This window comes from Lepus europaeus, chromosome 3, assembly GCF_033115175.1.
Source record: "Lepus europaeus isolate LE1 chromosome 3, mLepTim1.pri, whole genome shotgun sequence".
NCBI classification, from domain to species: domain Eukaryota; kingdom Metazoa; phylum Chordata; class Mammalia; order Lagomorpha; family Leporidae; genus Lepus; species Lepus europaeus.
The window spans coordinates 65894546-65921703 of NC_084829.1; the positions used below are offsets into that span (position 1 = coordinate 65894546).

The 27158-nt window shown below is 33.7% G+C and overlaps 1 protein-coding gene across 3 annotated transcripts in view; it reads left to right on the forward strand.

Annotated features, from left to right (window-relative positions):
* ADGRB3 (adhesion G protein-coupled receptor B3) overlaps positions 1-27158 on the forward strand; it is an 862679-nt gene that overhangs the window by 299821 nt on the left and 535700 nt on the right. For all 3 annotated transcript variants that reach the window (XM_062187566.1, XM_062187568.1, XM_062187567.1), the window contains 3 exons: positions 10385-10495; positions 16373-16534; positions 22896-23060. In XM_062187566.1, coding sequence (XP_062043550.1) covers positions 10385-10495; positions 16373-16534; positions 22896-23060 — 438 coding nt within the window. The remainder of the gene's footprint in view (positions 1-10384; positions 10496-16372; positions 16535-22895; positions 23061-27158) is intronic.

A 27158-nucleotide genomic window follows, 5' to 3' on the forward strand; every position in this document is an offset into this window, starting at 1 on the left:
AAAGTATAAAATTACTTATTTTTAGAATATCTTATTTCGTTATTTATTTCAGCAGTTTTAAATGTACATCAAAAAGTTTGTAGAAAACTGATTAAATGATACTTATTTTGGTCCAAAACCCAATAAAATCCATGATTTTTTTCATAACATGTATTTTCTGTGAACTTTTTGAAGACAACTAATAAAGTATAGATTTAAAAAAATTATGCCAAAAACCTTATTTTCCACGAAATCTTTGAGCTACTGTCATGTATACAGAGTGATATTACTTTAAGTTAAATTACTCTGTACTATATTGTTCTAATAAGTGAAAGTGAACATTGGCAAATTTACAAGTGTCATGCAGACATGAACCTTGATTAAAAGATCATATAATAATAATATTTTAAGGCAGAGCCTGTGGTCTAGCTGTTAAGATGAAACTTGGGATGCCCACATCCAGTATTGGAGTGCCTGGGGTTGAGTCCTGGACCAGATTATAATTCTAGTTGCCTGCTAATGTGCACCCTGGGAGGCAACAGGTAATTACTCCCTGCCCCCATCTGGGAGACTTGGATTAAGTTCTGGGATCCTGGCTATGGCCTATCCCAGCCCCAGTGTTGTGGGCACTTGGGAAATGAGCCAGTAAATGAGAGATCTCTGTCTCTCTTTGTCTCTCTTTCTCCTGGTCTCTCCCTGCCTTTCAAACAAATAATCATTTTTAATAAAATATCTAAGTAAGTATTATATTACAAGGGTAAAATCTATCAAAAATATCAAACTATGGCCTGCGCCGTGGCTTAACAGGCTAATCCTCCCGCCTTGCGGCGCTGGCACACCAGGTTCTAGTCCCGGTTGGGGCACTGGATTCTATCCCGGTTGCCCCTCTTCCAGGCCAACTCTCTGCTATGGCCCAGGAAGGCAGTGGAGGATGGCCCAAGTCTCCCGCATGGGAGACCAGGAGGAAGCACCTGGCTCCTGGCTTCAGATCAGCGAGATGCGCCGGCCGCAGCGGCCATTGGAGAGTGAACCAATGGCAAAAAGGAAGACCTTTCTCTCTGTCTCTCTCTCTCTCTCACTATCTACTCTGCCTGTCCAAAAAAAAAAAAAAAAAAAATCAAACTAGCAAATATCACTAATTAAAATAATGGACTCCCTTATAAATCAGTTTTCCCCAAAACTTTGGGGTATGGGAGATTGCTTTATTTGCCATGAGTTTGGGCCCAGTGGTCAACCTACAGTCAGTTCAGAATGGCCGGTTGTTGTATGTGGTTCTAATCCTTCATCCAATAGGTGTACCCCTGCCTCCTGCTTACCAAGCTTAGATGCTGCCAGTGAATTGTCCATCTTACCTCATCCTCACTCAATTTTTGAGTATTTATTCATTCATTTATTCATTTTATTCAAAAGAGAGAGATGGAGGAGGGAGGGAGGAGGAGAGGGAAGGAGGGAAAGAGGGAGAGGGAGAGGGAGGGGGGGAAGGAGAATGTGATCAAGAGGGGAGAGGTGAGAGGTGTGAGAGGAGAGAGTGGAGAGGAGAAGGAAACAAAGAGATCTCCACCCACTGGTTCATTCCCCAAATGTCCAAAACAGTTGAGGCTGACAGGCAAGGCCAGGAGCCAGGAATTCAATCCAAACCTCCCAGTTGTGTCAGCGACACAACTCCCTCAGCCATCACCTACTGCCTTTTAGCGTGCACATTAGCTGGAAGTTGGAATCAGTAGCAGAGGCAGGACTTTAATCCAAGCGCTATGATACGATATGGATGTCCCAAGTAGCATCTTAACCATTATGCCAAATGCCAGCCCCTCAATCACAGATTTATATGGATAATTGCAATAGCATTTTAGTGATTTATTCTGCCTCTAAGTTTGTTTCCCTCTAATCTACTTTCCGTTAAATTAAGTTAACACATCTGCAATTCAAATCAAAACTTGATTCGTGATTGTTTACATCAAACCCTTCAAAGATTTCACATTTAATCAGATATAGATACATTCCAGGGTTGTGAGTAAAACATATAAGAGGCTTTCTATGGGCCTTAACCTCTTCAGGAATATCTCTTCTCTTTTTTATTCTTTATATTAAAAAAAAACAATGATCATCTTATGATTCACTCAATACTGAACATTCTGCTGTTACTAATATCCATACCCTCTACCACACACAAATTTCTTAAGCTGTTCAGTAACTCTGGAGGAGTGGCTTCCTATCACTAGGTAACGTTCTGTTTCCAGGGAAGCCTGAAAGACAAGTGTTCTCTCACTGCCAGTGTTGTGTCCCCTCCCTTTGGAAGCCCCTGCAGTCTGCTCTGCAAAGAGGGTCTCTCAGTGTGTCAGAAAGCTTGTCAGGAATGAAGACAACCCTGATCCAAATTGAAAAATACAGAAACAACTTCATCCAGGGACAATTCAGTTTAGTTTCTTATATTTCATATTTTCTAAGATCAGGCCACTTTAACAAAAGGTTATTAAAATCTTAGAGTGTGTAAATAGTTTGTGCAAAAGGTGTTAGAGCTATAGGAAAGCATCATATTTTGCCACTGGTGTATTAATTTATTAATTAAATTCTAGGTACAAATCAGTAAGACATTGAACACTAGTTTATTGTTGGAAATAGAATTATATTTATCATTTACATGCTTTTTCTATATTTATTTTCTATACCACTAAAAATACAAGTATTTTTCAACCAAGTCACTATTGCTAGTTCATAAGAATTTAGTAGTTGCCTCACCAAGAAATAAAATCATAAATTATAATTGGATGCTATGTAAGGAATATTAACAAATATTTCCTACTTGATTATATAGGGTGATGATTTCTTTTTTTATTTTTTTTTAGATTTTTATTTGTTTATTTGAAAGATAGAGTTACAGACAGTGAGAGGCAGAGACAGACAGAAAGGTCTTCCTTCCATTGGTTCACCCCCTAATTGGCTGCCACAGCCGGCGCTCTGCGCCGATCTGAAGCCAGGAGCCAGGTTCTTCCTCCTGGTCTCCCACGTGGGTGCAGGGGCCCAAGAACTTGGGCCATCTGCCACTGCTATCCCAGGCCACAGCAGAGTGCTGGACTGGAAGAAGAGCAGCTGGGACTAGAACTGGCGCCCATATGGGATGCCAGGGCAGAGGATTAACCTACTGTGCCACGGTGCCGGCCCCTGTGATGATTTCTTAATGGAAGAATGTGTCTAACTTACAAGCATTTCCTAGAAAACAAACAGAAAAAATGTAAAAATGATAATGTAAATATTTATACCCCAGATTTCTTCGAATGATTCTAGAAATTACATATTTTAAAATTTTTATGGATTATTAGTGAAGGAGAGAGGGAAAAGCACAGAAAGGGAGCTCCCTTCTGCAATTTCACTCCTCACATGTCTTAAGCTGGATCTGAGACAGGACTAGACACAGGAGCTGGGAACACAGTGTAGGGCTTCCACAAGTATGATCAGAACCCAATTACATGAGCCATTACTGCTGCATCCCAGGGTTTGCAGTAGCAGGAAGCTATAGTCAAAAGCCTGAACCAAAAATCAAACTGAGGTACTCCAGTATGGGCCACAGGCATCTTATGTACTAGGCTGAATACCCACTCCATAAATACAGTATTGTAACATACAATTTCCAAATACATATTTGTTTTGAGGTGTTCTAAAAAGTCAATATGATATGTAATTATGTCAAAGTTCCTATCTGGAATAAAAGCATAAAATAAAAAATATAAAATATAAAACTCATTATCTGAGAGTTGGAGGTGGGTATTTGGATAAGTAGTTAAGATGCTGCTTAAGGGATCCATGTTGTGGCTAATAGGCTGGACTTCCACCTGCAGCACCAGCATCTCATGTGGGCACCAGTTCTCCTGGCTGCTTGTCTTCAGATCCAGTTTGCTGCTATGGGCTGGGAAAGCAGTGGAAGATGGCCCAAGTGCTTGGGAACCTGCAGCCACACGGGAGACCCACAAGAAGCTCCTGGCTCCTGGCTTTAGATTGCCCCAGCTCTGGCCTTTGCAGCCATATGGGGAGTGAACCAGAGGATGAAGGTCCTTTCTGCTGTCCATCCCTCTCTCTGACTATAACTCTACCTTTCAAATAAATAAATTAATCTTTAATAATACCAAAAAAGATGCTGCTTAAGACACCCACCTCCTAAGAGTGCTTGGGTTTGAGTCATAGGGTCACTTCTGATTCTAGCTTCCTGCTAATGCAGAATTTGGAAGGCAGCAGGTGGTGACTCAGGTAATTGGATTCCTGTGACCCACATAGGAGACCCAGATCAAACTCCTGGCTCCTAGTATCAGCCTGCACTAGCCTCAGCTGTTGTGGGCATTTCGGGAATGAAATGATGGAAGATCTGTCTCTATCTAGTTTTCAAATTAATTAATAATTTTTTTTTAAATTTTGAAAATAACAGTGTATATACTAAATATATTTGGTAGTCACCTATATTTTGTTACATACTTCAACAACTTCTTGAAAACTCAACTTTTAGCTTCTTTAAAAACATAATAGCAGAATGAGAGTGTTTACCTTAGCAATTAGAGAACCCACATCCTATTTTTGAGTATCTGGCTGGATACCTACCTCTGTCTCCTCACTCTAGCTTTTACTAATGCAGACCCCAGGAGGCAAAGGTTCTGACTCAACTAATTGTATTCGAGTCACCCACATGAGAGACCTGGATTGAGTTCACTCTGATTCCTGGCTCTTCCTCTGGGTTTGGTCCCAGCCCAGCCTAGTCCAGTGATTGCCAGCATCTGAGGAAGAAAACAATGGCTGAAAGAAGCTCTTCCTTTATTTGTCTGTGTCTCTCAAATAAATAAACTGAATTAAATACTAATGGCATGTGCTTTGACTATTCTGTTTTACCAGTTTTTATAAATGCCATGAAGTTGCTCATCTCATTAACAAAGCCATTGCTTTATACAAATAATGGGGGAAATGCTATAATTCAGAAGTTGTACTTTGGAAATTTATTAAATAAAAGTTGAAAAATAAATAAATAAATCTTCAAAAAAATAATATTATCTCTGTGTGAATATTTTGAAAACCAAAATTCTGTTACTGTAAGAAGTTGCATCTTGATCTCTATAGGTATATATCTAAATCTGGAAATCGAACCAAAAAAATTGAAAGGAAAGAATTACAATTAACCTGTTAAATTTTAATGATGAAATTATCAAAATTATAATCTAAATGATAAGATTCCTGATATTTTAATATGTCCTATTTAAATATTTCCTAATATTTATAACATATTATAAATTTTCATCATTGAATTCTTTGTATTATATCCATACATTTATTTTATTTCCATTTGTTTATTGGCAATACTAAATTAATATATTTATATTCAATAGTAAACTTTTTTTATAAAATGTGCTTTATAATTTCAATTCTGATGTATAAGTCATGAATTCCAGTTTCTCATATTTCATCTTCTAGTAATGTCTTTGGTTGTACATCCTCTATTATTTCTCTCCTTTCATAAAATACTTGGCTGTGTAAATAAAGAATACAACTTTTAAATCTGATCGAATTTTGGAACTTTAAAAAAGTTTTTTAAAACTTCAGAAATCAGAAAGATTTCAACATGCTGATGATCTATGTTACTATCTCCAAATATTAGTCAGGAAAAATTTTGCATGCATGAAAATTATTTTGCCAACATTGTTTCCAATAAATCTAAAAGTAAATAAACAAATTAATTAACTTATATGAGCCTAAAATATATAAAACTTATAATCTTATTTCAGAGAATATTGATTACTTTTTAATGGAAGTTACTTGTCCACACCACCTTTAGCCATGCAGATCATAGAATCTTTCTTCAGCCAACAGGTCAAGTATTTAATATTTAGTATCATATGTTATGATAATAAAAGATGTACGTTCAAATCCAGGTACATGACTTAAAAGATGTATTTTTTCCTTGAAGATATAACATCACAGAATTTTAGTTAAAGGTTCTTTATGATTTAGGAAATTAATATAAATACTCAATTGTAGCTTAATTATATTTTGATTAAAATAAATAATTTTACATTTTTCAAAGGAACAAATCATATTTAGTGGATTTCCTTGAGCAATATGCTTTAGAATGTAAGACACCATTTCTTATTCATCTTTAAAACTTTAGCATCTAAAATATACTATGTAATTATAAATGTTTATTGAGAAAAAATAAATCTTTGCAGGGTAATGGGATTCAATTACTGAGTAAAATAACATTTTATTTATTTTAATAATAATAAATACATTTGTAGATAATAAGCCAGGTTGACAACAGGAATATTTATCATCATAATCATACAAAACTAATTTTCAAGTACTTTCTGAGAATTTTAATTCACCAAGGACTTGTACTAGATATCTAAAAACTTGAATTTTGAAGATGCAATTCTTAACATAAAACATATTTAATTTATAAATAAGAACTGTATTTTATCACAGCTATACAAAACAGAAGCTAAATTTAAAATTCATAAACAATACTTTCTTTCCCTTAGGAGTTTATAAAATAGTAGGAACAATAAAGCATTTTGTCTAATCGTTGAAACTATTGATTCAAAGCAAAATCAAATTTAAGAAAGGCAGAGGCTGCATCCATTTGGTTGATGAGATAGTAATTCATCATGGAGGTGGTACCACTGCAGTTGGGATTGGAGAGGAGCTTTGTTGCAGGCATAGCTGGAAAAGCAAATGTTTCAAAGTGGATGAAAATCTGTACGAGGGAACAGAGTCTTGACTATTTCCATGATGCAAAGTAGTGTTGTTTGACCACAAAGTGTGAGCAGGATGTAATTCTGTGTTTGCTGAGGAACAATAATGCCCTGGGCTGCTATTATCGTCTGGAAATACAAAGGAAATTTAGCTAGTAACATGAAGCTAGAATTAATAACTGTTACCTACTAATTTAATAATATTTGGCCCTTTGTTTAAAAATAAACATGCTAAAATAACGAGTGAATGTATGTGTGTGATTTGGCTTCTTCATGAATTCAATTTGACATGGTTGTAACCCTTGATTTCCAGAAAAACTTCTTAACAGCCATTGAGTAGAAAAAATCATGTTTAAAGTCCATTTGTTTTTAATGACTAATTTATATATTCCTGGACGAGACAAGAAAACACATAAAACTATACTTAAGGCAGCAGATTTCAAAACTTTTCTCTCATGTAACTTTGATTGTAATCATTTGAAAAGAGAACTGCATTTTAGCAAGCACAGTAAAAAACTGACAAAATATATCTAAACGTAGAAGTCATTATCAACCATTTGGGTTTTATACATACAATTATTTACCCACCACTTCATTGATACTATCAATATTAAGACATAGGAAGTAATCCTGTATTTTCATAAGCCATATGCCATATGAACATATATAATATTATGCTATACATTATTTCATTTTATTCCATAACTTGCTTTTCATTGCTTTCACCAAAGCAGATCATCTTTTTATTTGACTATGCTATTTTTCTTGTGTAACTAATGTAGTATATTATCTTTGCCAACTCAGCATTGTTTTGTTATGAGTCAACCACCCATGGAAAGCTGATATTGTTCAGAAAGGGTAATATGCTAAAGGCGCATCCCAACCCACATCCAACACACAGAGAACAATAGCATAAAAATTTATTTGGTCTTTTCTGCATTTTGGATGATCTGATTGGCTTTTGTTTTCATTAGAAGTAAAGAAGATAATGCCACCCTGAAAGGGAACAGAAATGTTTTGAAAATAATCTATTGTAGTATTAGGTAGAATCGCATTTGTTGCCAAATGTTACCATTGACAATAACCCTAAGGCAAAAAAAAACTTTTTATAGTCAAACACTTGCATATAAACATTGGCAAAAGAAATTGGTTAGATAGTTCTTTATTTATTTACTTACAAATTTCTAATTATTTTATATGTGGAATAATAGGTCTGAAATATTCAAAAAATACCACCATAGTGTTTTTTCCAACTGAGAAAAATAAATTATTAGCATGTTCTCTATTTTATAGAGTTAAGTTATAAAAGGCCTCATATTAATAATGATTTAATTTTTAAATAATAATAACAATAATAATTTCATTTTAAACTTTCGATTATGAAAGAAGTGTGAAATCAAGTCCAAGTCCATAAATTACTGAATAAATTCTTCTCTTAAATACTGTAACCCATGAAAAACTGGGTTCATATAACTAATTATGAATAAGTAAAACTGAATATAATGGTTAACATTGAAATTTAAATTTTATTACTCATATTTTTGAAATGCATAAGTCATATTTCAGCTAATTTTATAAAATAAGTTACCTAAGTTCTGTTTTTAAAATATAAAAATTTCACTTGTGTTTAAGCTTCAGAAATTATTAAGAATGGAGCATGACACATTTAAAGTCTGACCAGTGTGTTCACCATCAGACCCTAGATTTTCAAGATCACAGTCCCTACACAAGTTCTTTTCTCTTAGAAGAAATTGCAGTCTATATCATGCTGCCAACTAATTTAAGAATTGTCTTCTGCTAGAACAAGTGACAAGAGCATAGTTACTATATAAGTTAGAAATTGAAGGCATGAAAAAAAATTTTTAACAACCTTGTGCCCTCCCACTGTCCAAAATACCTGACTGTGATATGAGTCTCTGAATATGTAAACATTAAACATTTATAGTGACTTAAATGCTAAAAGTGATGCTCACATAACTTAAATTATAAATGTAAGAAGAACAAATGTAAAAACCATACTGTTTTTAAAAATTACTACTAACATTTTGGCTAGTTCAGATTCAGAAAAATTTCAGTGACATGGAATATTTTAAAAATTGGACAGTATATAGGAGTAGAGATATAATTTTCTAAATACTCAATTTCCAAAATCATTGAATTATGTGTATTTAGATAATTCTGATAAGTCTTGTGAACCATGATTTAGGGTTAGGTACACAAAATGATGGAATAAAAAGGGTGTTGAGAACAATGGAAAATAGTAACAGATTTTACAGGACCAAATCAACTGACATTTTATGGAAACTTCCTTTTTCTATCTTGAATATTATATAAACTGACAAAAAGAAACACACATTTAGAATTTTCTAATTTCTGAGGAGACTTTTCTCTTTGGGTGGGATATCTAGAAAGAATTTCTATTTTTCTGTGGGTTTAACTTTTATGTGGGAATCTGCCAGGACAGAGGAAAATGTGTGCTATCTTTTCTCTTTACATGAAAGATGAGTTGTAGAACTGGTGCTTACAAAATACATTACTTAATCACCCAAAGTAAGTTATAATATGTTAGCAGGAAATAATTTAAAATTTGATGGAGGAAAAAAGCTGAACAATGAACTAGTGAAATTAATTATCAAATTTTCACTTATTACTTCTGATAATATATCTACACAATCATTATAACATAGTTGACCCAGTCATCTTTGTTATGTATGAAAGATGTGGTGCTAACAGCCCAATCATTTTCTTGTTGGAAGAGAAAGCACTTAGTGTTGCCTCTGGGGATTTCCCTTCCTCCACTTACATTCCTTGAGCCAGAACCAACAAGTATTCTGTGCACTGGGCTTTGGTTTTATGGAAATCACTTTGTAGTACCAATTCAATAACATAGAACATTTGATTAATTCTAAGCATGTGAATTTTTAAGCCCTGAATTTTTAAAAATATATTGCATAGAAGCTATTATTTTGTCAATTTTTTTTTTTCTCCTCTCACTTGCTTTTGACTTAGGCCCAGATTTTTGTCTTTCTTATGACTACAGTCCAAAGAATAAGTAACAGAAACCTGGAATCATTCTCTTTTTTAAATACACTAAAACCTATTGAAAGAAAAAATAACATTTTTTCACATGTAATGAGAAATTGAGGTGAAGAATCTGAGACAACACAAGAGAGAATGAGAATTTAAAAGGCCATAATTTGGATGAAAGATTAGTCTATTAAGTGGATGTGTACCTTAGAACAATTAGGTGGCAGGAATACTTATTCCTCAAGATAAGTGCTGAAAAACTCATGGTCGGGGATTACTATTCAGCAAAGGAACAGCTGCTACCCAGTTAGTATGCTCTATAAAAAACAGCACTTAACACTGTGGTTGTATTTTTTCTGATGTCTTGCTTCAAAACATTATCAGAAAACAGTACAATATTTCTGCTAACAAGTTCAGTTAAAGCTTGGTGTGTCATTTCATTGACTGTTATTATTGTTTCTTGAAACTTTGCTCATGTTTATAGGTTTTCTGACTTGCATTTAGAGGTTTCCAAGCACATCAGCCTATCAAATTTAGAATTGTGAATTTAATCAATTACTTACAGGTATGTGTAGGAACATATTGCATGAGACAGTGATGTAATTTGTGAGAAATGTCTACACACAAGCTTTCATATACCTTTATTCTGTCTTTAGAATTTGGAATGATGGGAGATCATACAATTAAAAGTCAGCGACCTCGATCTGTTCATGAAAAAAGGGTCCCTCAGGAACAAGCTGATGCTGCTAAATTTATGGCACAAACTGGTAATACGTTAGTTACATTTTTCTATTTACTGTCGTTAATTTAATGAAACCACTGCATGTTTTCATAATCTTTTGCTGCACATTTGTCAGTTTTTGGAGCTGATATTTTTTTGAACCATTTTTTTTTGTCACCAGTTAAAGTCCATAAATAAAGTAGCTGTGAATTGAAAGGTGCACAGAAAGTATGTAAGACTTACTTTGTTTTTGTATGAGAGGACTTACTTATCTTTACTTATTTATGTAATACTTAAATGTATTATTAAACTCCTAAGGAAAGACAACAAATTTATTTCTTAAATACTTTATTGAAATAGGACTTCCAAGAATTAGAATTTCAAATAGGACTTTAGAAAGGATGAACATTAATTTAATGAAATTGATCATATTGAAGTTTCTCCAGTGTAAAATACTTATAAATGTGAGTTGATTGTTAAAATGAACATTAAGTAGCTAGAACATTATTTTAGAACTTAATATTTTTTATTTCATGAGTTGTTATATAAGCTAAGTAGTAAGAAACTGACCATCTCTCAGTAAGCTGTAATATATTACAAATAATTAAATACCAACAAAAATAACTTGCTGTTTTATAAAATTTCTAAATTCTAAATTAACTAGATTACTTTTAAATCCTCCTTCCATATGTCTATATAATTTGTGCCCATACATTTAGCTATAGAGTTTGAACAAATAAATGCTTCAATTTTTAATCTCCTCACAATGAATGGGCTCTAATTCTAGCTAGATACATTGCATGTGACATCTCCTTATAAAAATAAGTGTATAAAATTATGTTGTGAACGTGTTTCAGCTATTTCCTTTACTTAAGGAAATTAAAGCTATATATTTTATCTATGTCTTCATTAAGTTTTATACATTCAAATCTAGATTGTTGTATCACTAATAGAGATAAATGAAGTACATGACCAGCTGTCTGACATGATACTCAAACTGATTTTGATGAAATTCCCTAAAAGAATGTCTATTTCTCCCGGTTCAGAGTTCTAGAGTAATGTTTACGCAGAACATTAAATCTGATTCTACAATTCAGAATGAAAATATTTTTTATGAATTGTGGGCTCTTGATAATGCTTGAATAGTAGATTTTAATATAGTATTTGCAAGTAGGTTAAATTGTCAGAACCGGATGTTTCGAATACATTTTGTAAGGGCATATTTTTAGTTTTTTTTTTTTTTAAGGTGTTACAGGCAAATCCAGAAATGATGAAAATGTGCTTATCTGGATTTCTTTTAGTACATCTTTTTACTTAAGAAAAGATGATTTATGTTTTTACTATTTGCTTAAACAAATCCAAAAGTGCATTAACAGATTCAGGCAAATTTCCAGTTTTCTAAATATACCTTTCTGTTTTATGGGGAGCAAAAAGTTTCAACCACTGAACAGAGATTAAGGGACGTTTGGTTCCAAGTAGAAGCAAAGGACATATACTGACTGATTACTCAGCCTCTTGGACACCCCATCCCAAGGGCACTTCTGCAAGATTAGAGAAGTTGTCCTTCCTTTGTGCAGAGGAGTTGGCAGGCATGGGTTTATTGAAGTTCCTGAAAAGGGTGTCAGTGGGGAGTGAAATGGATTATTAGAGTTTTAAACTTCAGCTAGTGCAGTAAAGGTAGGGTATGCATTTGTACTATGCAATTTAGCCAGATTTTATATAAAATCAGTTATTGAATTTGCCTGTTAATATATACCAAGAAAATTCACAATTTTCAATCAAAAGCTTTATGTAGATTCAAATCTCATGAAACATTGTTCTTAGTAATAAGACACTAATTTCAGATTTTGCATTTATTCATTTTATATAAGAATTGTATATATCTAATATATATTGAGACATGATTTGTTAAGTAGATGAAATATTTGTTGAATAGACTGATGAGTAGATTTAAAACCATATATGTGTTATTTCTAACAATAGCAGAAAAGGTAGTGAACTTCAAAATTATAAAAATCTTAAAAATATTAATTGAATGTCTGAATTCATGATTAACAAATATTATTTAATTTAAATAATATTTAAAGCCATAAATGTTATAGGCAAATATAAGTAAATGCAATATTTTAAAACTAAGTAACTATAATACTGATTTAAGATGGGAAAACTGCATTGTTCAAAAATATTTAATTCAATTTTAATTCATAACTTAGCAGTAGGCAATTATAAATATAAAAATGGACTTTTTTCTACTTAATATCTTCTGAGATTGCACTTTTTAGTTATTAATATAACTAACTAAATACATGTGTCACACAATGAGATTATACAAAACTCAAGCTTTATTTATTATACTTCTCTGTTTTTCCAACCAAGATATGGTTGTTGCATATAAACAGTTATAAAAATTTGTTAACAGCAATTTAAAAACAAAGAATAATGCAGCAGAAGTAAAAACTGAATAATAAAAGAAACATATAATAATGTTATTTTAATTGCAGTAAAAAAGCCTTCATAATTTAAAAATTACAAATTAGTGATATGAGTTTTCAATAATAATGATCAGTAAACTTTTAATTAAAACCAAGCTTTCAAAAGGGAGATTGAGTGAACATTTAAAGAAACACTTAATAACTTAATATTACATTATCAAAATAACTTGATTATTTTGGTCTATCCAATTACTAAGATAGTTTAAACATAAATGGCAATGCTCTAATAGCTGAAGCAAAAACTATGGTTAAAGGAAAATGAAGTGATGAAATACAGATACAGATATTTAATACTGACATCTAAATTAAATCCAATAAAATGACTTAAGATATTTTAATTACAATTGCTGATGTTTTCTAGTATCAGGATAATCAAATGAATTTATGGACATGTTTACAAATTTTTTACAGTGGGGAAAATAGCCTACATGAGTAATATTTAGCATTTTATCCAAAACAGAAAAATAAACTTAAAAGTGCCTCTGATTCCATGATTTTGATACACTAAAAACATTTTATATTAATGTATTGTTCATAAATTTAAATGCACTCTTTTACGTTAAGCCACTCAGTCTTCTAAACAGATTCTGAGGTACATATATTACTTATTTTATGGAAAAGGTTCAAGGAAATAAAGTGACTTTCTCAAGGTCCCAGAGCTAATCTTCAGTAGCTTTCCATCAAACACAGATGTTCTGACTTTAATTGCAATGCTTTTCTAGTTTCCTTTCATGTTTCATGCCAGCATGAAGAGCCTTAATAGTGCCTTAGATACTGCAATTTTCTACATGATCTTTAAAATGCATTATCGGGCTACAAGACCCTAGATTAGTTTGTGCTGTCTCCAGATACATGTACCAAAATTAGTAGACTTTGTGTTATAGTGTACTATTTTAAAATCACTGAATATTTTTAGTATCTTAAAAGTATATTAGCTATTGTTCACAATTACCTAACATGCTCAACTAGAATAGCCCTCAGCCTTTATGAATAAGGAAGCATCAGCATGAAAAGAGGAAGTATTTAGAGGAAATGTCACTTGAAACTGTAGCATTTGAGTTATGACAAAACCTTTTTTTTTGTTGGGATGCCACTTTTAAGTTAGTGGTAAAATTTGATTCAAAATTTAAAAGCCCATATCGCTTACTGTTTCTTTTTGGTCAACAACATGAACTATAAGTTTGTAGGAGAATGAAGAAAGCCAGTTCTTAATCTTAATTATCAGCTTCTCATGATCCAGACACCACTGCTTAGCCTGTTCAGTATCACTGCAGTATCATTCTGAAGCAACCCAATTATTTAAATATTTGCACAAAAATGCATTTAAAAGTTGGCCTTCATCCTGATTCATTTCTCAGTTTAACTAAAATATTTTTGCTGTCATAACAATGCAACGGGAAAAGAAGAACTGGTTTTATGGGAAAAATAAAACTAATTTTATGCATAACTTACCATTTCACTTATTATGAAATTCATGTTGCTCATAATTTTTTGTAATTTAATTAATAATACATAACCTTTATATATTTGCTTAATCTCACCACAAATAGATTGGAATATCATAAAACAGTTCATTATGTTTTTCTAACTTTCAGATTACATTTTTCATTGCTAAATACATATATGCATAACTACATATATGTGTTGATAATTTTTAACCATTGTCATATTACTGGTTTGACTGAGTACTCCTTAATTCAAAACAACAAATTATGAGGCATGGTCTTAAATATATTCCAATAGTTATCCAAATTTCATGAAATTAAATATCTGAGGATATGAAATACTGAAACAGTCAAGGGTGATCTAAATGATACTCTCAAAGCAAATGTTGATCACACAATAAAAAGTAGTCTTATTTAATGTAATATCTCATTCCAGTTACTACTAGCTATGCCCTTTTGATATATACTCAGCTATAAATCCATTGTCATCTATGCCTCTGGGTGCATAATGCAGATCAGCATATGAGCAAATGCTACTTGGCGTGGTCTGTAGACCAATGCTTGTCTGCAAACTGGTTGCTTTGAACTCTCAAAGATATAAACAGTTTCCACCAGAATGTAAAATCAGCTGCTTCATCAAACCCGTTGTATCTCAGCCGACGTTTTTCTTCCTTCCTTCTTCCCTACCCACTCCTCTCCTCTCTTCTCCCTACTCCGCCCCTCCTCTTCTCTCCTCTCTTTTCTCTGTCATTTCTCTACCTTCCTTCCTATCTTTCTATCTCTCTCTCTCTTTCTTCTTTCCTTTCTTTTCTTTTCCCTCCCTCCCTACCTCTCTCCCTCACTCCCTTCCTTCCTGCCTAACAATGAATCTCTCACTAAAGAAATCAGTGTGTTGAATTACATTCTGTTAAGATGATTTCTTCTGTACTTGAGCACCAGTTTGTAGACCAGCTGCCTTGGATGGTACTTCAAATCATTTCTATGTCATTTATCAACTTTTCACATAAAGCTGAACAAATATATTCTATCCTTCAAAATATATTCTGAAGGAATTCTAAACAGAATCTATAAAATATAAATTATTCCTTGATCTATATCATAAATGATGCAAAGATTTTTAGAACTACCTTATCTGCAAACTCTTTCAGTGATTAAATGATTAACTTAAATAGTTATTGCTATCATATAAATTATCCAAATTGAATTCAGAGAAAAGAAACTACAAGTTTTCAAATCAATTTCAGAATTTATCCTGGACGTGATACCAGAAGAGATTTAGAAGCCCACTGCAGTGGTCTTAGAAATTCTTGATTTTAAGTCTCTTGGGGCCATGATTTTAGATCACTGATAGAAAGTAGACATAGTTTTAGTGTGATTATGATTCTAATAGAAGAATTCAGAAATTAATTGACTTCTTAGGGTACTGTTTGGAGTTTTTGTTCATAGCAAATTAATAGGAATTATAGAGGAATTATAAGTGTCAATGATTTACACAATAGGAATCAGATGCACTCATACACTAGGGTTCTACCATATCTGCCATTGTAAAATATGTTGTTACTCTAAAAAGGACTAGGAGAGAGGACATCAATATATCCCTGCCTATCAAATCCATAGGGTCTACTCAGAAATGTGTTTTGATTTCTTTCCCATCAAACTGCAAAGCCTTAGAATGGTTTGAAGAGAATTGCTTCAAAAATTATTTATCTAAAAAATGCTGACTAGTTTCTTCAGAGTGTTCAAAACACAGTGGAATTTACGAAGAGTAGTTTTTCTAAAAAAGATAAAAACACTTTGTCTTTGCATTGGTATTATATGCATCACTCTCTAAATTTCCTTTTCTAAATTGTTTTCTTGTATGTCTGATGTATTGTTATATTTCTACATTTAAATTATTCATGCATGTCACTATGTCGGTTTGGTATAATGTTTATTAAATGAAAATTCAAGACAGTATTTCATGTTTATTTGTTGTCTTACACACAGGTGAATCTGGTGTGGAAGAGTGGTCCCAGTGGAGCACATGCTCAGTTACTTGTGGTCAAGGGTCGCAGGTGCGAACCAGAACTTGTGTATCACCTTACGGGACACACTGCAGCGGCCCATTAAGAGAATCAAGGGTTTGCAATAACACTGCCCTCTGTCCAGGTAGTGTTAGCAGCAACTACAACTGTGGATGTTATTGAATTGTGTCATGCTACGCATTTGGAACAATTTGTTATTTTTATGTGAACTGGGCATAGATATTTAAATTAGAGTGGATAAGTCTAATTCTTATTCATTTGTGATATTTTGTTATATATGTGCTTATTTCTGCTTTCAGAGCTGCCATAAAAATTGCATAAGAGATAATACCCTTCCTACTGCAAATCTCAGCTTTGTATTTTATAACTGTTATAATGGTATTTAAGGTTCTAATATCTTTCCTAGGTTTTAGAAGGTAAAAATATCCCATTAAATATTTGAATAAAAATATAATTTGCTAGTTAAGTGGAAATATGATATGTAAACATTTTTGAAGGCAGCATCCCCACTTACTGTCAGATTTTCTGTTATATCAAAATTGTATTCTACAATGCACATATGCATATTTTAGATATGTATTACAGTCATACTACTGACTTAAAAATAAGTACTAGTGGGAATCTGGCTTTTCTTTCAAGAAGATCAGTACACATGATTTTGTTTACCTTAGGTTTGTATTATTGTCTAATCATTTGTTGGATGGATGACTGTAAACTTATTTATCACTACAGTGGGCATTTCTCTGCATTCACAAACTTTCCAGAGGCCTCTAAAAGGAGATGGATATAAATAAGGGGACTTACACTGCAACAGCCTTTAATCTGCTACGTCATGTTTTAAAGTTTTCTAATAAGTTCCATTTCCAGAGATGCCTGATTCTGCAGTTGCCAAAAGCCAGAGTAGAAAGTGGGTGGCAGGAAGCAAGGTCAGGGATAGTCCCAGTTGCTCAGCTGAGTAGGCATGTGATGCACTGAAAGTCCAGAAGAGCTCCTGTTTAAAAGGTATATAGTTTCAACTTTGTAAAATGAATAAGTCCTGCAGATCTGTTTCATCAAAATATGAGTATACTTAATACTGAACTGTACACTGAAAATGCTTTAGATTAAATTTCACATTATGTAGTTTTATGACAATAAAAAAAGAGTCTGAAGGTAATGAAAAGTTGTGGGGTAGGAAAGATGCAGTAAGGTGAGAATTCCATTATAAAAGAATTGGAGAGTAGGAAAGCAATGGATAAAGGTAGAACTAAAAGCTAAATGGGGAGGAAAGCTGAAGTATGAGGAAAGGAAGTCAGAATTATGAGGGAAACAGCAACAGTAATTGCCCTTGAAAACAAGAAAAATCAGGGAGGCTCAGTGGGAATTATGCTAGACAAAGAGCATGATGTGAAGAATTAAAACCTCAGAGAAAAAAATTGGTTCAGGAGGTAATAGAAGGAGGAGGTCAGTGAAAACAAGGTGATAAAAGTGGGAGTTACTGAGCACTCAGATTTTAGGTACATTAGGCAACAGAAAAAAAACCAGGATAAGAGCTGAGGGTTTTAGAAATAAAATCTTCAGGCTACATTTTAATTCAGGCATTTTAATTAGGGTCAGAATAGAATTGATTGTGTTGGGAGAATACTTAAAGGTGGCCAGGACTTAGAATTTTACAAAAGGGGTTCTAGAATCAAGTTCCTAGTTCCAAGTATCCCTAGAGAATTAAATTGCCTTTGAAAGAGGAGTTGATCTGATCAGCATCTATTTGAATAGTCAAGAACCTTTCACCAATTAACAACAGAAACTAATGGAAAATAGATAACACAAATGGGAGTGTGAGATTTTCCTAAAGTCTTCTGCTTTCAGAGTTTATGCTCCAGTTACTAATTACACGCATTCATAGGGTAGACATAAAATGTCTTAACCTCTCTGCTGGACACGGTTGATTAAACCCAGTGGTGAGTCCAGAGAACCTGTGTAGAAGGAACAGACTGCTTCTCAGGAAACTCCCAGGCTCTCTTCAATTCTGGATCCAGTGTCCAAAAAACTGAACGATATTCTATGATGATTTTCATCTGACACCTATTGGAGAAATACATACTAATTGCTGGTTCCTATTCTTTTTCATATACATAAAGGTTTTTTATTCCTATATTTAATTATATTATTATATTTTGATTCTATATATTATAGAGTGCTGATAATAATTGTAATATAACTTTTAATTATTATAGTCACAAAGAAATTAAAAGTTTTATTTATTAAAAATTTTCCAAATATATAATTTAACAATTTCATTATTTCAAAAATGCAGAATGAAGATCCCACTAAAGGAAACTGGGATTTCTTTCATATTGTTATAGTATTTGCTATTCAATATTTTGTGGACAATACTTTGTTTAGTTGTTTACTGTGCTGGTAAATATATACTTTCTCTTTTTTTCTAATATATCCTAAAAACAGTAAAAAATAAATTTTAAAAATTTAAATGATATTTTAAGCAATATAAACATCTTTCTCAATAATAAACTCTCAAGAAAAAAATAGCTCAGAAATCAGTAACTAATTTGTCACACTAAATTTTCAAATTTATTGGCACTTTTAAATGAAAATGCCAAAAGAAGGAATTGAATGTTAAAATCACTTTCCACAAAATATGTAGAATGATAGAACTAAGCTTGTATCCATCTGCATTATAAAAGCTGATTAATAGTGTGATGCATTAGCTACATTTCACTCATATTCATATTTCAAAAGAATAATTTTTAAATTATATTGCAATATTATGTGTTGCTTCTAATGTGAATCTTAAGATACCCTGCCTTTTACAGAATTTTTGCTTTGACATACACTTTTTGAAAGCTGAAATTATTCAGATTAGAAAAATATGGTGATAAACATAAAGTAAATTGGGAAAATTAGAGCTACATTCAGTTATACATGTACTGCAGTTTTATCATCTACTTCAGTTTCTCAACCTTTCAACTATTGGCATTTTGACCCCAAAATACCTATATGTTTGTATATTGGGGGGAGTGGGGAACAGAGGCTTTTGTGTGCGTGTGCAATGTTTAATGGCATCCCAGGCCTCTATCCACCACATGCCAGCAGTACCCGTCTCTGCCCAAAATTGTGACAATCACTTATCTCTAGATATTTGTGCACGTTTCCTGGGGGCAAAATGTGCTTAGTTGAGAACCATTGGTTGAAAACTACGCTATTTATATTCTCATCCTATAGAAGTCTATTTAGGCCATGAAATGGTTTTGAATTATTTTATTGGATATTTTTTGGTAAGTGCCATAGTTGCCATGTACATGTATTTCTTACAAAAAAAGAAACTTTCACTTAAAGGAGTTACTTTACATACAATCCAATATCAATCAAAAGAGAATTTGTGTTCATTTCAAAAATTGGTGGTAGTATATTTTGCATATTGTATATTTTATTTCATTTTTAGGCAGCACCAAGAAGAATTTGATCATACAATGACCTAAACTAAAGAAGAAAGCTATAGTATAATTGGATGAACTTGATTTAAACTTATTGACTATATCATTTATATATTTTCATTATTTTACTTGAAAATAAAAAAATTTCCTATTAAATAAAAGAATTTGCCATTAAAATAAAAATTTGTAATCTTTATCATAAACTTCATGAATGCCATCTATAACCATTGTAAACATATAAACATTATAAAGTACATTCTATAATTTCCTTCTAATTCATTAGTATTTATAACAAATTGTTAATAATTTTTATTTTCAAATGAAAATATTTTAGCTTTTTTAAAAAGTTCCAGACTTAAGAAATTTTACCATGAAAAAATTTGACCATGTAAAAAACGGTAACATTAACTTTCTGAGGGTTCCAGTTTCATAATTTTAGCTAAATAGTCAAGTTCATCAACATTTTTGAGATTCGTGTGAAAAATTTGCTAATTTAGCAATTTGGTTTCTGGGAATGTACCACGCAGTATAATTTAATAGAACAGAAAATGAGCAGATTCAGAAATATGAAATCATATGGGATCATTGACATTTTATGTGGAAAACAGAAGGCAAAAGTTTATTTTTAAATGCTGAAATCTTGGTAAGGAAATAAATGAACAAACTGACCAAATATACATTCTGCATAACAATATATATCAATGTGAATCGTTTTTAAAATATTCTGCCATAAGTAATTTTACAAATAAGAGTTTATACATGTGTTTTTGTGTAAACATATCATTTTCTTATAGACAAATACAGATTTATATTTATATTCTTCTATCAATGGGTTCAGATTTGCTTTGTTTTTCCCAAACTTTCCCGAAAAAAAATGAAAACATTCCCATTCCAGTTTCCTCCAATCTCCTGTTCTTTATTGAATGTTATTTTAGAAAATATTTTTCCATCATGTTTCATGGAATTTTAAAGAGCTTTTCATTCAATATTGATCAAACTTCACTAATTTTTACAATATTTGAAGATCTTCACAAGTATTGAACTCAGTAACAAACAGAAGAGAATAGGGAACCTCACAATTAAAGTACTATATCTGAGTTAATTTCTAATTTGTTTATTTTAGAACAATAAATAACTTTATGTTGATTATGTACTATATGATGTTTTGAGGTGTATATATATATATATATATATATATATATCTGAATATTGAAATCTACCTGCAGTTGATGAGGATACTTGAATATTGTATTTTTGAAAAATGCTAAGAGTTAATGGTAAGTGTTCTCACCACAAAATGTGAGATAATTCATTTGTTAAATAGCTAGATTTAGCTGTATATGGTTTTTTTTTGTTTTGTTTTGTTTTGTTTTTTTTTTGACAGGCAGAGTGGACAGCAAGAGAGAGACAGAGAGAAAGGTCTTCCTTTTGCCGTTGGTTCACCCTCCAATGGCCGCCGCGGTAGGCGCGCTGCGGCCAGCGCACCACGCTGATCCGATGGCAGGAGCCAGGTGTTTCTCCTGGTCTCCCATGGGGTGCAGGGCCCAAGCACTTGGGCCATCCTCCACTGCACTCCCGGGCCACAGCAGAGAGCTGGCCTGGAAGAGGGGCAACCGGGGCAGGATCGGTGCCCCGACCGGGACTAGAACCCGGTGTGCCGGCGCCGCAAGGTGGAGGATTAGCCTAGTGAGCCGCGGCGCCGGCCTGTATATGTTTTAAAGTAACAAACTGTTCAGCATATACATCAAGAAGACTCTAGATATAGGAGGGTACTTCAAAAAGTTCATGAAAATGGAATTTTTGGTACAAAATAATGAAATACACACATTTTTCTTCATAATACACATTTGCATAAACCTTTTGAAGATCCCCCTTGTTTGCATTTACTTGTATAATTTTGCTACTTATTTATACGGATTTGTGGTTACTCTGCCAACATTGAGAAGATAATGAAAATCATTTTTGCTATCTTCTACAATAATTTTCTACTACTCTCACTCATCTCAATGAGTATCATATAAAATATCTGAACTCTTTTATTTATGAAAACATACTAAGACTAAAGTTTCTGTTCAGCTTTTGAACTGAAGGAAACATTTTTCTTCTGTTCTTTTTATATGTGTTATCTATGTAATGATATTACTTATTGTCCCAAATATTAAGAATTGGGTTGAGACTGGTGAATTGACTACGCAGGGAAAAAACCTCAGCTTTGAAACCTAATGGTCATTTGTAAAAGATACCAGCATTTATTCATAGTGGTTTTTCTGAAGAAGCACAAACTATGTAATTTCTGATGAATTTTTATTTTATTGTAGTGGCAAATCAAATATTTCTATATCCATATTTATATTAGGCAAAAATCATAATTAGATATTTTTAAGTTAGAATTTATGTTAATAGGGATTTCCAGTTTGATCAAGTTGTCAGAGGAATAAAAACGGTACTGGCTTCATGACAAATCTGTCACTCATTTTGAAACATGCAAAAGTTGAAGTTTTTATGCCAATAATTATAATATAAGAAATTATCCCCCTTACTCAAATATGGTGATGTTAGACCACAATTTTTTGTGGAAAATTATTTCTTTTCTAAAACGTTGATTTAAAAACTTTTAAATATATACCATTGCTTTCCAGATCTTTTTTAAATCCCTTTAGTTCTGAAACTTTGTAAATGTTAGAGAAATTTAGTTGACCTTTGGCTATTTAAATGCAAATTTGACTCCACAAGATAATCTTTGTCATGAGATATTGAGTTGTCTATAATCTTACATTAATTGTGTGACTTTGATTTAAAAATAACTCATGGATATTTTACCATGAGGGAAAGAAGTGTATTTTAATTTCAAATGCAGAAAAAAATGTGTAATTTTCCATTATTTTAGTGAATTCTTGAATAACTTGCCTTTTATAACAAATAAGAAAGTGATTGCAACTGGATTTTTAAAATACTTCATAGTGATCTCTGTGGTGAGTTTTCTTAATTATAAAGAAAAGAACTTTTATATGACCTTTCTGTTTTTGTTGTTGAAGCTCTTTTGCTTTATTACAGTACATGGAGTTTGGGAGGAATGGTCACCATGGAGTTTGTGTTCATTTACTTGTGGTCGAGGCCAAAGAACAAGAACAAGGTCATGCACACCTCCTCAGTATGGAGGAAGGCCGTGTGAAGGACCGGAAACACATCACAAGCCTTGTAATATTGCTCTCTGTCCAGGTGAGTGCATTCTGCTTTGGGTGAACTTTTCATTTAAACACTGATTTTGTGGTCCCTAGTGTACATAGAAATTTCACCCATTTATATCACAAAATGTCTTTTGTCTAGTCTTTCTTGCCTTAAACTGTATTTTCCTTGATTCTATGATATACAGTGATGTTTAACATTACCTTGAGTGAGTACCAACCAATGCTCATCCTTGTTGGGTTTCTGTAAATGTGTACATTAATGTTTTCCAATAAAATTGTATTTACATTTTATTTTCCTTCGTGAGAAAATTACAGAGGCTTAAATACTTGAGATTGATTATTACACTTTTTTTTGACAGGCAGAGTTAGAGAGAGAGAGGGAGACTTTCTTTCATTGGTTCGCTCCCCAAATGGTTGCTACAGCTGGTGCACTGTGCCAATCTGAAGCCAGGAGCCAGGTGTTTCCTCCTAGTCTCCCATGCAGGTGCAGGGCCCAAGCACTTGGGCCATCCTCCACTGCCTTCCCTGGCCACAGCAGAGAGCTGGACTGGAAGAGGAGCAACCAGGACAGAATCCAGTGCCCCAACCGGGACTAGAACCCGGGGTGCTTCAGGCGAAGGATTAGCCAAGTGAGCCGTGGCGCCAGCTTGAATATTACATTTATATTGTAATTTGAGAGACTTGATTTAGAGGCACTCCTTCCAATGTCATTCTCTCATACTCATTCAAGTAAGGAATGGGAATGTACCACTGATAATATATGAAAATGACAGAAATTTGCTAGGAAATCAGACTTTCTAGATCTCCTTCTAGATAATACAATGGTGAGATTATTAATTATATGCCATATCAATGTGCTATATAGTCTATTATTAAAATGAATTTACATTACCTTAAATTTTTCTTCCCTTTACATATTTTAATTTTTTCATCTCCCCTTGATAGTTAATTTTACCCATTGTGATAGGAATAAGTCTTTATAATGCTGTTATTTAGGTTATCCCAACATAGAAAAGATACCTCCAAAATGGATAAGACTGATTTCCAGGTTCTAGGGGCTCTCAGTTTACAATTTCCCATAATTAACAAAGGCACATTTTGGAGAACAGATTAGTGTGGTTGGCAATTGTCCAAAGCCAACAGAAGTACCAAAGACCCATATAAATAATCACTGTCTGCTCCTGGGGAGAATTTTCTCATTAGCCTACTTAGTCACATATTTAGCACACAAGCAGCAGAGGTGAGATCCAAGTAATGTAGTGCCCAAGTACATTATTCCACTTAGATTGAGTCCCTTATGGACACTAAATTCCCCAAGTTGATATCCTACACAATAAGGTAATGATTCAAATTTCTGTAGATTTTATCAAGCTTTTGGAAGAATGTAAAAGCTATCCTAAATGTAGATATGTCAAGGTCATATCAGAAGCTTAATTGGTTCATTTACTTTAGAGAAGAACCCCTTAGTTCCTATGCTTAAGTAACATAGACAAAGATTATGGAGGTTTGTTGGATATATCATCACTGTAGGATTTTGTAAATTCTATGAATTATAGCTATAGTTCATGCAAGTCAATATTTATGTAATTTTAAGTTTGAGAGGGTAAAAGTCATGATTACATGTTTGTAAACACTTCTAGAGAAATCTAGTTATGAGGTCAATTTCTGCCTTATTAATCCCTCTATATGTAAATACCCAGGTACACAGAAAGATACATAAATGCTTATGCCTTGCTGTCTTTCTTTTTTTGATTTTTTAACTTTTATTTAATAAATATAAATTTCCAAAGTAAAACTTTTGGATTATAGCAGCTTTTCCCCCCATAAGCTCCCTCTCACCCACAACCATCCCATCTCCCACTCCCTCTCCCATCCCATTCTTCATCGAGATTCATTTTCAATTATCTTTATACACAGAAGATCAATTTTACTAAGTAAAGATTTCAACAGTTTGCACCCACATAGACACACAGAGTATAAAGAACTGTTTGAGTAGTAGTTATACAGTTAATTCGCATAGTACAACACATTAAGGACAGAGATCCTACATGGGGAGTAAGTGCACAGTGACTCCTGTTGTTGATTTAACAATTGACACTCTTATTTGTGACGTCAGTAATCACCGAGGCTCTTGTCATGAGCTGCCAAGGCTATGGAAGCCTATTGTGTTTGCCAACTCCGATCTTATTTGGACAAGGCCATAGTCAAAGTGGAATTTCTCTCCTCTCTTCAGAGAAAGGTACCTCCTTCTTTGATGGCCTGTTCTTTCCGCTGGGATCTCACTCACAGAGATCTTTCATTTAGTTTGATTTTTTGCTTTTTTTTTTTTTTTTTGCCACAGTGTCTTGGCTTTCCATGCCTGAAATAGTCTGGGCCAGCACCATGGCTCAATTGGCTAATCCTCCACCTGTGGCTCTGGCACCCCAGGTTCTAATCCCGGTTGGGGTGCCCGATTCTGTTCTGGTTGCTCCTTTTCCAGTCCAGCTCTCTGCTGTGGCCTAGGAAGGCAGTGGAGGATGGCCCAAGTGTTTGGCCCTGCACCCGCATGGGAGACCAGGAGGAAACACGTGGCTCCTGGCTTCAGATAGGCACAGCGTGCTGGCCGTAACAGCCATTTGGGGGGTGAACCAATGGAAAAAGAAGACCTTTCTCTCTGCCTCTCTCTCACTAACTCTGACTGTCAGAAAAAGAAAGAAAGAGAGAGAGAGAGAGAGAGAGAGAGAGAGAGAGAGAGAGAGAAAGAAAGAAAGAAAGAAAGAAAGAAAGAAAGACTGACTCTCATGGGCCTCAATGGCCAGGGCTGGGCTAGGCCAAAGCCAGGAGCCAGGAGCTTCTTCCAGTTCTCCCAAGTGGGTAGTAGAGGCCTAAATACTTGGGCCATCTTCCACTGTTTTTCCCAAGCCATTAGTAGGGAGCTGGATTGGAAGTGGAGTAGTCAAACACAAACTGGCACCCATATGGGATGCCAGTGTCTTTGATGGTGGCTTTACCCACTATGCCACAATGCTGGCTCCTAGAATTTCACCATTTTAAAAATTATTTTATTTATTTATTTATGTATTTATTTAAGGGAGGGGGAGAGAGAGAGAATTATCCCATCTGCTAGTTCACTCCCCAAATGACTGAAATGGCCAGGGCTGGACTGGGCCAAAGCCAGTAGTCAGAAACTCACTCCAGGTCTCCTATATGAATGGCAGGAATACAATTACTTGAGCCATCACTGCTGACTCCCAAGATCTGCATTAGTAGAAAGCTACGCTCAAGAGTGCAGCTGGGTATCATACTCAAGCACTCTAATATGACACATGGTTTTCCTATCTGGCATCTTAGCTGTTAAATTCACCCCCAGATTTTTACCTTTTTTACCAAGGGAGTAACTGTGTTACTCCCTTGATCCTTGATATCTTTGTCTCTAAAATGTGGACAATAGTACTCCCCACTTCACAATTATGTTAAGACCATGTGAATCACTTGTAAGGGGAAGAAAAGATATTAAGGGATTCAATCTTGTGATGGGTAACTTGAAGTAGGGTTTAAGGAAGAAGGACTTTGTGTGTTGGATGTTATAGGGAGAGGGAACAAGTTCATGATTGGGTTTCTTAATTATCTAGAAGAAGGGAGGACCAGTTGCAATTGGTAAAGAAGTAGCAGTCACTACATTAGCAACAATACTAAAATGTCTGGTATTTTGTGGGTTGTACTGCAATCTCTCTTTTGTCTCTGAATGATCTTGTCTGATAGTAATATTCTCTTGGATTATTTTGTTCCAAAAAAAGATACCACCACCCATCTGTGAGTAATCAGGCAAGCTGCTGTCAATAAAGGTCTCACTAAAGAGTCAAACCAGCCCCTTTATAGTGACTCCTCCCCTAGGTTGATTAGATCACTGTACAATCCATGGTCTTGATTTCTATTAATACTTAGCTGAAGAAATGTGTCAGACATAATTGGATGTTTCCATTTTCTAATAGGTCATCCATTAAAATTATATAGATAAATATCTCCATAATAAAACTTATAGAACCTTATCCAAATTTAAGCACTTCAGGGAATGTGAAAGCTTAAGTTCATTTCAAAGCCTCGAGCATCATGGTAATTTTTTATAGTATTTTACTGGATAGTAATTAGA